This window comes from Pseudorca crassidens, chromosome 7 (assembly GCF_039906515.1).
Source record: "Pseudorca crassidens isolate mPseCra1 chromosome 7, mPseCra1.hap1, whole genome shotgun sequence".
Taxonomy (NCBI): Eukaryota; Metazoa; Chordata; class Mammalia; order Artiodactyla; family Delphinidae; genus Pseudorca; species Pseudorca crassidens.
The window spans coordinates 3975744-3988559 of NC_090302.1; the positions used below are offsets into that span (position 1 = coordinate 3975744).

Genomic DNA, 12816 nt, shown 5'->3' on the forward strand with positions numbered 1-12816 from the left:
AGAAATGAATAATTGTAAATGTGTATAGTGACACTGGAGAATGAGCTGCTTTTTCTCTATAAAGATAAGGTGACTGCTCCACTGCCATAAAGGACTGAGTTTTTGAAGGTGCAGGCTTCCCCCGTTCATGCCTACTTCCCTGTAACTAGCAGCATTTGAGTGTGTGGTAGACGTCTGGGGTGAGGCGCGTACACTAAAAATAGAGGAACCATCCCTGGTTCAAATGAGGTTTATGCACTTGTGACCTAATTGGCCATACTAACTTCTAGACTCTGATGGGGTTGTCAAGAAGAAGATAGCATGCTTTCAGCTCTCTTTCTGAAAATAGTTCATCTACTCTTTAGATCACTGATTTGAAACATAAACATAGTCTTAGCCAAAACCCAAGGGAGACTTAGAGTAGGAATAAAACTTAGATTTGGTCCCATTATTAAGTTGCTGTGATGATTCCAACTGGTATTGTTTTTTTTTTTTAGGTTTCTCTCTGTTGCATTCCCTAGAACTCCTCTTCATAAATGTGTCAAGGACAGAATTATTTACACGCCCTAGCTTCTTTTATCAGCAAAGTTCTGGACAAACTTTTCACTGCTTCGAATATATGCTCAGTTTGTCTGGCAGGTAGTTTTTTGTGGGGAAAAATGGGGCCATTTTGTTACACCATTCCTCTTCTTCTTTTCAGTCTGGTAGTGGCACCAATGAAGAGCCTTCAAAGTCTTTAACACACATCCTGGACCCAGCACAGCGCATTCGTGTAAGATAATGGCCCAACAAGCAAATATTGGGGAGCTCCTCTCCATGTTGGATTCCCCCATGCTGAGTGTGCGTGATGATGTAACAGCTGTCTTTAAAGAGAACCTCAATTCTGGTAAGCAGAATCGAACCCTGGTTAGCTTATCTGCTAATCAGACGAGATTGACCTAGAGATGACTAGAATCCTACTGATAAATTTTGGTTTTCATCTTCTAAAGAGAGTCTTTAAAACCACCAAGGAAAAGCATACATCGGTGGATTCATTCTACATTCTACATGTGTTTCAAGCTTTTAGTTATGGAAATACTCAAATATACACACAAACATAGAAGTAAGAGTCACATAATGAACTCCATATACCCAGCCTTTCCTGTTTCATCTTACCTCCCTGACTTCCCCCCACCCAGGTATTTTAAAGCAAATCCCAGGTATATCATTTCATTTGTAAATCACATGTAATTTTTAATATGAAACATGCTTAACCTCTCTTTTTATCAGAGAAATATAAATTTAAACAGTACCCTTTCCTCCTTACCGGGCTGGCAGGAATCAAATATTGGTCATAGAAATGGGCACTGTTAGCAGGCGAATACATGGGTGCTCTGCCCTTTTGGAGTATCTGTCATCAACTTAAAAGCGTGTGCCATTTGGCTTACAGACTTACAAGAGTCTGTATTTCATTATAGCCTTGAATGAAATGTAGTGGAAACTTGGGAAAACCTAAGTGTCCTTCAGCAGGTGAATGGTTAAATTAATTATGTAGAGCCGTGCAGTGGAGAACAAGGAGCTCAATAAAGAGAATGAAGTAAGTCATAGATGCTGTCATGGAAAGGTGTCTACAACACCTTGCTGAGTGGAAAAAACACACATACACAGACCATGGGTATATGGACACGGGGCCTAGGTGTGTGTGATTGTACAAGTGTGAAAAGTTTTGAAAGGACATGAACCAAACCCAAGGGTGTTTGTCTCTGGAGAGTGGGTTGGGAGGCAGGTGGTGAGGAAGATGTTCACTTGCATGTTATGTACTTTCATATAACTTGAATTGTTAACAATAGACATGAATTCTTTTTGTAATTAAAAAAGCAAGAAAAAAAGAAGATAGGGGACTTCCCTGGTGGTCCAGTGGTTAAGGATCCACCTTCCAGTGCAGGGGACGTGGGTTCGATCCCTGGTTGGGGAACTAAGATCCCACATGCCTCGGGGCAACTAAGCCTGTGCTCCGCAACTACTGAGCCTGCGCGCCACAACTAGAGAGCCCGTGCGCCACAGTGAAAGGTCCCACATGCCACAACTAAGACCCGATGCAGACAAATACATAAATAAATTAATATTAAAAAAAAAGAAGATAGTATTTCTTGTGCTCTTACGGCTATTTAGGCAAATAAACTTGGTATTATCCTATTGTTAAACCTAAATTCATTTAAGGAAGCAGAAATACAACACTTCATATAACTTTGGGTAGCATACAAAGAGACGTTTTCTGGATTTTGTGACAGGCAACTATTTGAGGTAAGTTTAGAAGTTAAAGGAAATTATTATAAACTGCCCTTTTCTTTCTTTAGACCGTGGTCCGATGCTTGTGAACACCTTGGTGGATTATTACCTGGAAACCAATTCTCAGCCTGTATTGCACATCCTGACTACCTTGCAAGAGCCACATGATAAGGTAACTGCTGGAACTGATGGTAGAGATTTAATACATTTTCTATGAGTGGTGTGACAGTGTCTGTGCAGCCCCAGTGCACAGTCTGTCCAGAGCTCACTCCTTCAACTTATGCGTGCCATTGATGATACTGCCCCCAGATTATAACTACATATAAAAACAATTGTCAGGACCTATGTTTCCTGAAAAGTTTTCAAAATACAACATATTCAAGAGGCTTTTAAGGCTCTTTCTGCTTAAAGAAATCCTGTAATCCTAAACTATAATTGTATAGTGACAGTTTGATCCATAAGGTACCCATCTTTAAACCCATGCTCTGAGTAGGATTTTCAGACTTTTAATCAATATGGCAGAATCTGTAAGTGTGGGCAACTAATGGGGCTAATTGACTAGTGCTGTTTCACAGCACCAGGCACTTGGAAGACTCCTTCATGTTTTGTTTTTATTTTTGTTGATGGTAAATAGCTAACAAAGCATTGCAATTACAGATTTTGGTACGTCTTGAGTTTGTATGTGTTAGTGATTTACTTTACTGGGATTTGAAGGCCTTGCCATTGTCTGCCTTTTACAGTACATCTTGGGTGTTTTTTTTTTTTTTTAACTCTGGGCTGAATTTTAACTTCTACTACTACCTGATTTATATCTGGGGCCAAATCCATGTAGGCTGGGCTATGGGAGCAATAAGTAACTGCTTCCAGCAGGATCCCATGAAGCTTCAACAACCTACCACAGGCTTATTATAACATTGGTTATTATAAGAAGTGGCCTATATGTATTACAGAAAGAAGGCCTATGAAGGAGTCTCCCCCCGGCTTATAGACCTGTATTGTGGGATCCTCTTTCAGAAGTTGCAAACTGGCTTCCCTCCCTCAGGCCAAAGGCAACAGTGTGTTGTTTGCTAGCATGGTTTTAAAAAATCTTGAATTTGATCTCTACCTGCATGAGCCTTTCTTTACATCAAAGGGAAGACTTGAGAGACTGGGCTGTATCACTGCTGCCTCTCTTTGTGTGAACTTCATACATTCATATGTGCGTTTCCCTTGGTCCCTTGATTTTTCCCAGCTTTATTGAGATATATTTCTCTTGTTCTTGTGCATTTTCAGCACCTCTTGGACAAAATGAATGAATACGTGGGCAAAGCCGCCTCTCGGTTATCCACCCTCTCGTTACTGGGCCACGTTGTGAGGCTGCAGCCGTCTTGGAAACATAAGCTCTCTCAAGCACCTCTTTTGCCTTCTTTACTAAAATGTCTCAAGGTACAGTGTTTGTAAGGATTTGAACGAAATAGCTTTGTGAATATAATTTCTGAAATTCTGAGTACCTTAAAGCAAGCAAGCTAGATGTTAACTTTGAGAGTTTGAAAACTTCTGGACATTTGGTTTTTCTCGAATGTAACGTAGTCCAAAATTGGTACTTAGTAAGCTCTCAGTGCATCTCTGTGACTATTGCAATATGTTTGGTCCAAGCAAATGTGGTAACATTTCGGTCAGATCGGTTGACATTATGCTGTTGCAGCCCTTTTTGATTTCATCGTTGTCTAGCCTTTCCTCTGTTGAAAACATACTGGTTTGTCTTGAGGGAACCCCCATTTCTAAGTTCTCTTTTGGCTAATAGAAAAATGGCTGAAAGGCTCTTTCAGCTATTTAGGAGCATGTTCTGGTTGCAGCTGAGTTGCATTCTACGTTTTTGCACTAACCGTAATGTGTTTTTCTACAGAGGGAGTCAAAACCTAAGTAGAACTTTGTGCTTTTAGTTTTGACCGTGGCTTGCTGAAATACTCAGCGTTATTTGCTTAGTCTGTTTTAGCTCCTGGACTTGTTTCCTATCTATAAAATAAGGAAATGTGGTTAATATGAACTATCTGTACCTCACAGAGATATGACATGAAAATATCCAGTAGTGTTTGTGCCAGAATGGCAGTGCCTTTGGAGTCATCTGACACAGCACGATGCAAATTGATTTTGTCTCTGCCAACAAGGGTAACTGTTTTAATCTCCCTAGAGGTGGATCTCAAGGAGTCATATTGGTAGGGTATCATAAAAATGTGCATTTAATGTTAAGGAAAAGCAGGAACAATTTTAACAATTTTTTTAAGTGAATGGATCGATGAGAATATAATCCTATTTTGAGGCACACTGTTTAGTTCAGATTGCAAAATACTTATCTTTTCCAAAAAGATAAACCTTGAAAATTACTTACGGACTGTTATTCAAACCTTCAGTAAGAATGTTTTGTTAACCAAAATTAGGATTAGTCCTTTTTATCCAAACTCATTATAGATTCTTGATTCTCCTACCAGTATTGTATGTTCTTCCTACTAGATATCCGCCACAACAAATGGCTTGGTGCTTGCTGTAAAAGCTAAATATATTTAAAACTTTATTTCCAGACTCGTAGATTCCTTTTTTAGTAGGAATAATGAATGTCTTAGCCTGCATGGTAGTCTTTTGATTAATATCTTGTTTCTTCAATCTGAATTCCAGTTACTTGGCAAACATTCATAATTTAATTATGGATCATGTGAGCTGCTGTAGCTAGTCTGAGTTGATTCATTATTCATTGGTTATTAAGTGTCTTCAATTAGTCTAAATTTATATGACTTGATATTTAAACTGTAGACATGGTCAGAGGTCACCATATCTTCTTTTATTTGCTGGTCTCTAAATATTGCTGTGAAGGTGAGCCATTAAGTAGACTTGTTAGTACTATACTAATTTCTTGTTAAATTATACTTCTGTTGTAATCCTTTGAAAATAGTGAACGACTTGTCAATGTATAAGGTTCTTTTTAATTGACTTTTAAAAAGTAAGTATTTTATGATTTGGTTGAATGAACAAGAATAGCAGCGTTCTTTTGTTCTGTTAAAAAGCAACTTCTTGTGCTTCCCTCCAAGGGCTAGAAATAGCACATCCTAAGTCTCTGGGTTTGGGTGTCCCCACGCCCCGCTCAGGCCCCTACCCCAGATGAGTTTGGTGCGTCAGCGTGGTCCCTGCAGACTTAGCATGGCCGGGCTGGTCCCCAGTGGCTTTTGGTGGCGTCTGTTTCAGTGTTGTGCCCCCACCCTTAGGGGTAGGAGGATGAGTCTGTGCTGGGCGTCTAACCTGTGACCCCTTGGTGTTAGAACCTCCAAGCGTGCGGATTCTAATGCTGCACCTGACAGGTGTTTCCTCTTTCTTGACCGTCCCTCCTGCAGGTGGACACCGACGCCATTGTCCTCACAACAGGGGCCTTAGTGTTGGTAACCGTGCTACCGATGATTCCACAGTCGGGGAAGCAGCACCTTCGTGATTTCTTTGATATTTTTGGCCGTCTTTCGTCATGGTGCCTGAAGAAACCAGGTAAAGATCTCCTTCTATACCTGTCATGCCCCACCAAGTCAGTGCTTTCATGATTGGTTAACAGATCACGTGCTGGAAGGGAAGGACTTGTAGCATTCTAAAGCTCAGATGGCTGGTTGTCACCAGCCAGATGAGGAAATACCTCAGGTACGTCCACCAGAGGCACAAATAAGAAGCATGACTGTTGGGACTTCACTGGTGGTCCAGTGGTTAAGACTCCATGCTTCCAGTGCAAGGGGTGCAGGTTCGATCCCTGGTCAGGGAACAAAGATCCCACATGCCATGTGGCACGGCCAACAAATTAAAAAAAAAAAAAAGAAGCAGCACGACTGTTGAGATACCTTCCTTATATTGTTGGCTTAGAAGGATTAGTTGTCAGAGAAACTGAGTGGTAGGTACAACTTCCTGATTTTCAATAAACTGAAAAACAACTTCAATCTGTGTCATAGCAGTATAGGACTAAGCTTGTGGTACATCTTTTGTCTTCCTCTGCTGGTCTATAGTGACAGAACACAAGCTTCAGATTCAGAGAACTTGTCCATCGTAAATGTGGAAGGAGCAGAGAGAATGCAGCACGTCCTAATTAGTGTTCTAGTTTCCAATACAGTGGGGTTTTGTTTCCATATCGACAGGTAGTACAGCTCTATCAAAATGATTCAGAAGCTATATAAACACGCAAAATTTGGAATCCTTTGGTCATCCCAGCATGAGATATTCGTGTTGAAAGAATGAAATGTGTCAGCCCTGGGAAATGGAATACTCTGGCTTCCTGTGCAGGATTAAGTGACAAGCCTGAGGCGCATGTGATGCCGGCTTGTCTCGTAGGCTTTTCCTGGGGATGTCCATTAATTTAGAGGAGCTTTATGTATACTGTGGACTTGGGGTTTTCCATAGGGTCTAGGTAACACTAGATGAATTAAATTTTCTAATTCTCCCACTCTTAGCTCTTTAAGCTAATTTCTGGGTGGTAGTTTTTCACTCTATAGTTACAAATCTGCATAGCTAAGACTACAAACTGATTTTAAAACATTCTCACACATTCGTTCCACAAATATATGAACGCCTCTCATGCATCAAGCCCAGTGCGAGGCACTAAGGGTACAGAGGTGAGTGAGTCAGTGCTGTTCTCAAGAGACGTGTACTGAGGAGGGCCGTGGAGAAGTGTGATTACAGATTTCAGGGAGTACCGTTGTAAAGGCGGTTCAGTATTATGAGAATGTCTGGGGTCCTATTTTAGGGGTGACTGGAGAGGAGCGCAGAGATTAGATCGGTGTGAGCCTTTATGGGTCACTCTAAGTAGATAGGAGTTTATCCAGAGGCCATGGGGAGCCACTGATGGGTTTCAGACAGGGGTGTCTGGTGTGTTCAGATTTGGATTTTAGAAAACCGCTCTTACTTACTTAACTGTCTTTGGAGCAGGGTAGGAGCACATGTACGCAGAGTCACGCTGGCAGCCCTGTTCTCATGTCTGTTTCACACACATCAGTCTTGTGTTCAGCTCGGTGACTCCTTTCAATGTTTTCTTTTTCAGGCCACGTAACGGAAATCTATCTCGTCCACCTCCATGCCAGCGTTTACGCTCTCTTCCATCGCCTGTATGGGATGTACCCTTGCAACTTTGTCTCCTTCCTACGTTCTCACTACAGTATGAAGGAGAACCTGGAGACTTTTGAAGAGGTGGTCAAGGTAAGTAGCAAAAGCTCATTTATTTGCTACATAGCAACTGTGTAGATAGGCTGCATTTATAACTTTTGTATTAAATGATAGACAGGGAAATTTGAAAAGAAATTCAGCCTTCTCCCTGTGCTGCCCACTGCCCCCAGCCCTGGTAACCACTGATCTGTTTTTTGCCTTTATAGGACTTGCCTGTCCTGAACATTTCATTTATATGGAATGATATAATATGTGGTCTTTTGTTAATGGCTTCTTTCACTTAACATAATGTTTCGGGATTCATCCATGTTGTGGCATGTATCAGTACTTCATTCCTTTTTATTGTCAAATAATATTTCATTGTGTAGAAATACCATAGAAAGTTAAGCCTTTTATAACTTGTCAACCCAAACTCTTCCAGCCAATGATGGAGCATGTGCGAATTCACCCAGAATTAGTGACTGGATCCAAGGACCATGAACTGGACCCTCGAAGGTATAGAAACTGAACTAGTGACACAGAATTTTATAGGCTCACTTAAGAAATTGAAAATGTGACCTCAGAGGTGTCCCTTCTCAGGTGTTGTTGGGGAAGCATGTTCTTCTGTTTATGGAATCATTCCATAAAAGTCCATATGGACTTTTACAGTAAAATAACTTTGTATGCGTGAGTCTAAAGCGTATTCCTCACAGACAGGATGGAGGAGGTTGCAGTGCAGGTACCCACGCCGCAGAACCCCAGAAAGGCTCGCAGCTCAGTGTGATTGTGCAAGGCGGGCGCTGAGGTGTGTGGTTGCAACCAAGTGCACTGTGGAGAGTCTGGACGTCGAGTGGCCGGGCTCCCCGGGTCCCTTTCTCTGTCCTGCTTAGCCAAGCGACTGCCATCCTCCACAGGGCTTGGCAGAAGTGCCCAGGTTCCTCCTCTGGGGAAGTGGAGCCTGCAAGGCTCCTGATTTGAGGACGCCAAGCATGATGGAGGGTGGAGCTGAGTCATGACTGGAAAGGGGGGACCAGGATGAAATCCTACACACTGAGCTGTGAGAGGCTCAGCCCCTCCCCGCCGCTTCTCTCTGGCTGGCTGCCAGCCTCATGCTCCCCAGGCTGGGGATTGAAGCCTTCTGGGGGACAAGGGGTCCACGGGTATTGACATTGGAGGATCTCCCACTGGGAAAGGTGGCTCACGGCATGATCCCCCTTCAGCAAATTTCACTTCTCTACGAGCCCTCCTTCTGCCACACGAACCTCAGGTTAAAGCAACTTGCTGTAAAATATATGTAGAGAAACATAGCAAATGTGTAAGAAAAGTTTAGTAATAACACATGGATACTTGTGTAGCTACCACTTGGCTGCAAAAAATGGGACATTAACCTCCGCAATTGCAGCCACCTTTCTCCCTGTTCCATGTCTCACCTCAGAGGCACCTACTATTCTTGCTTTTATTTTAATCATTCTCTTTCTTTTCTTTATAGTTTGACCACATGTATCGTTTCATTTTGAAAAGCTAATTAGGAAGCAAAGTCTGGCCTTGGAAAAGGCCGTCTTGTCATCATGAGGTGAAGGTTCCCAGGAGGCGAGAGGAGGAACTGAGTGTCTGAGTCTTGGTTGGGTGTCCCCTTCCTTGAGAGTTTACAGGAGTCCCTTCCAGGGAAGTCGGTGGGCAAAGTCATGAACAAGTCCTGGGAAACATAAGGCTTCCCCTAGTCAGGGCATCTGGCGAGGCCAGATAGTGAGGGCCAGGGGCTGGATGTGCTGCCGAAATATGGCAGAGGGAGGGGACTGCTCTGTTTGTGCTCCTGAAATCACTGTGGCTGCTTCCAGGAATAGGTCAGAGCAGAATCATTCTGTGGGATGAAATGAATGTCCTCAGCTGATCCTGGCAGAGAAGGGAGAGTAGGAACTTCATTAGTGCATAACAAGACAAGCTCAGTACCAACAAGTTATTGTCACCTAGACACTCTGTCCCTCAGTTACAAAGAGGGTATGGTGGCAGCAGAAACCTTAGAGGTGGCCTGCAACACACTTGTCTCTTGGCATGTCTGTTCTGATCTGACCAGGTTGTCTTCTGTGCCTCGTACACAGCTATCATCTTGTTCTCCTGGGGCTTCTCTGTGCCTCTCTCCTGTGCAGGTTCTCCCATTTCCCATATCTCATGCCTTCTTTTTTCGGTCACTCTTACATTCATGGAATATATCTTCTAGTAGCTTTTAGAGAAAGGATGTCATTTTCTATGTGGGTATAGATTTCTAGATTGGGAGTCATTCTCATTCAGCAATTTGAAGGCATTATTCCATTGCTGCCTTGCCTCCAATGCTGCTATTGAAATCAAAAGACATTTTGATTTCTGATCATCTGTGTTTACTGTCTTCTGGTTGTTCTTGTAATATTCTGAAATTTCCTAGTGATGTCCCTTGATATGAATGTGTTCTCATTGTCCAATCTGGAAGCTCCTATCTTTAAATTCTAGGAAATTTTCTTTAATTATTTGTGCTTGATTTCTTTTCCTTGACTGTCTCTGTCTTTCTTTCTGGAACTCTTAGTATTCTGCTTGGGACTTCCTGGAGCAGTTCTCTGCTTTTCTTTGCTCTCCTCTTCTCTTTAGGAAATATTCCTAAAGATTTCCCTGTCTTTAGCTCTTGATCTTTCTATTATAGTTCCATTTCTGCCACGTTTTCAGTACCTAAGAGCTCTTTTTAGTTCTCTGAATGCTCCTTTTTTATAGTAGCCTGTTTTTATTTCATGGATGGAGTCTCTCATGTCTTTGATAAGATTGATAGGCGTTTTTTTAAGGTTTTCTTTTCCCTACATAACCTGTTTCCTTTAAACTGCTCTTTTGTTATTCTTTTTAAAAATTTGAGGCTTTCTGCAGAGATTGGTTTATATCTGGGTGAGGAGACTAAAAAGCTTTGCTCACAGGGATGGGGCTTGTTCACTTGTAGGTCGATCTGAGCATCTGTCGGAGATGCTGATGTCAGTATTGGTTCCCATTTGAGCTGGTCGGACTTTTTCAGGAAAGGGTCTTCTGGTGTCTAATCTGGCCAGGATTTGGCCACTCCTAGAGGGAAGAGGCTGCTTGGTGGGGAGAGGTTAGTGGTCTTGGCATTCAGAATGTACCTGCTCACTTAATCCTCTTGTTTGAATAGTACTCGTGCCCTCAGCCATTTCTGGAGTACCTCAGTCCCGATACTCTCTGTTTAACCTCCTCAGAGAATAATCTGGATTTCTGGTGAGAAAAGTGGGAGTGTAGAGTCAGAGTCTCAGGGCTCTAACTGCTCCTCGGTAGATTCTACCCTGTCTTACTGATTTTGGCTGCCCTCACCTACCTGTCACTCATCTCCAGAAGTACAGGTGTACAGAAGTACTCGACGTATACCAATTCTTTAGCTTTTTAAGGGTTCCTCAGTATAAATCAGGTTGACGTTTAGCTTTGAAACATTGGCAGCTTAGGATTCTGCTTTCCTGGATTCACTGAGTCAGTCACCACTTGCCTATCTGCTTTCTAGTTTCAAAAACATGTGGTGCTGTTCTCTGTTTTCTCATTCTTTTCTTTCTTGTGGGTTTATATTTAAAAGGAAACAAATAAAGGAATCTTTACTCTAGGCTTGGTGGGGTTTGGGGAGAGTCTACAATTGGATGTGTATGTCCAATCTGTGTTAACTCGGAAGCCTCCTGGATCAACTTACAGAGCCTCCTTCACCTTGGATAGATGGGTCATCTGGCCTTTGAAGGAAGTTCTAACACCAAAGATAAGAGACCAATGTAAAGAGAAGAAAAAGGAGCTAGAAACAATGATAATACAGAGAGCAGAAGAAAACATCTACAGTACCTACAGAGAGGAAGCATTTGTGCATAGATAAAGGTCAGGATGCCACAGAAGGGCACAGTCAGAGACTAAAGAAAGCACTGTTGAAAATGAAAAATGATAGCCAAAATAAACATTGCAGTAAAAGAATTGAAAGGTACAGTTGAGAATATCTCAGAAAGCAGAATCAAAGGCTAGAGATGAGTACAATGAAAGAAGAAATTTAAAATAATCAGTCCAGGAAGTCTAGTAAAGAAGTCTTTAAAGGTGAGGAGAAAACTTTGGTGGGGGAAGAAATTGTGAAAGAAATAACAGAAGAAAATTTCCAGTACAAGTACAAATGATACAAGAAAATACAAGAATTGAAGGACGTGAGTTTCCACATTGAAGGTGCTTATCTAGTTCCCAGCACAGTCAATGAAAAAGAATGCTACTAAGCCTCAATATTGTGAAATTTCAGTACACCAGGGATAAATCTTTCAGAGAGAAAAAACCAAAACTATAAAGATCAGAAATCAGAATGAGGTTAGCTTCTGAAACACCTTCAAAATTGAGAGAAAAAAGGTTATCAGCTTAGAATTCTATACCCAACCAAACTGCCTATCAAGTATGAGACATTTTTAGACATGCAAGGACTCAAATTTACCTCACATGTACCCTTCCTCAGTGAACCACTAGAGCATGTCTTCCACCAAAACGAGAGTAAAATCGAGGAAGACACAGAGTTCACGAAATGGAGGACCTGACTTAGGGTCTTGGTCAAGGGAAGTCTTGGTATAACACAGCAATGCTGAGAACAACCAGTGGGAGAGGGAGGGCTCCAGCAGGGAGCTCTTTAGGAGAGGGTGAATAATCCTGGTAGACTATTTGCATTTCATTATGAACAAATTATATTAGGCATTATTTCAGAACTGCTAGAGCCACATTAGGAAGGATTAGTAATAGACACATTAGAAGACTGAGGAAAAGGAGCAACAACATTCAAACTCCAGGAGAAACTAGATTGAGCAGCAAAGGAAATACTGTAGTATATTCTTTGGCTCAGCCATGAGTGGTGCTTATCTAGTCATTATAATGAATTGTTCAAAATCAATTTTGAAACAACAAAACAATGACACACTGTTTTGAGAGCACTGGGGAGAAGGGAAAAGGATATACGGAAGTGACCTAAATCCTCTCCTACCATAAGGACCTTAATAGTTGATGTCTTGGGACATCCCTAGTGGTGCAGTGGTTAAGAATCCACCTCCCAACACAGGGGACACAGGTTCGAGCCCTGGTCCGGAAAGATCCCACATGCTGCGGAGCAACTAAGCCCGTGTGCCACAACTACTGAGCCTGCTCTCTAGAGCCCGCGAGCCACAGCTGCTGAGCCCGCGTGCCACAACTACTGAAGCCTGCACGCCTAGAGCCCATGCTCCGCAACGAGAAGCCACCTCAATGAGCAGCCCTTGCACCGCAACGAAGAGTAACCCCAGCTCGCCACAACTAGAGAAAGCCTGCGTGCAGCAAGGAAGACCCAACACAGCCAAAAAATAAATTAATTAATTAATTTAAAAAAATAGTTGATGTCTAAAAATTCAGACATCAGGAAATTTGAAGCATAGAAAT

The 12816-nt window shown here is 42.1% G+C and overlaps 1 protein-coding gene across 4 annotated transcripts in view; it reads left to right on the top strand.

Moving 5' to 3' along the window:
• The window catches only part of TSC1 (TSC complex subunit 1), a 48944-nt gene that overhangs the window by 15951 nt on the left and 20177 nt on the right, over positions 1 to 12816 (top strand). For 2 of the 4 annotated variants that reach the window (XM_067742855.1, XM_067742856.1), the window contains exons 3-8: positions 680 to 865; positions 2316 to 2419; positions 3520 to 3672; positions 5610 to 5754; positions 7286 to 7440; positions 7829 to 7902. In XM_067742855.1, coding sequence (XP_067598956.1) covers positions 760 to 865; positions 2316 to 2419; positions 3520 to 3672; positions 5610 to 5754; positions 7286 to 7440; positions 7829 to 7902 — 737 coding nt within the window. In that variant the 5' untranslated portion in view covers positions 680 to 759. The remainder of the gene's footprint in view (positions 1 to 679; positions 866 to 2315; positions 2420 to 3519; positions 3673 to 5609; positions 5755 to 7285; positions 7441 to 7828; positions 7903 to 12816) is intronic. The other 2 variants (XM_067742857.1, XM_067742858.1) reach the window with 1 other exon arrangement.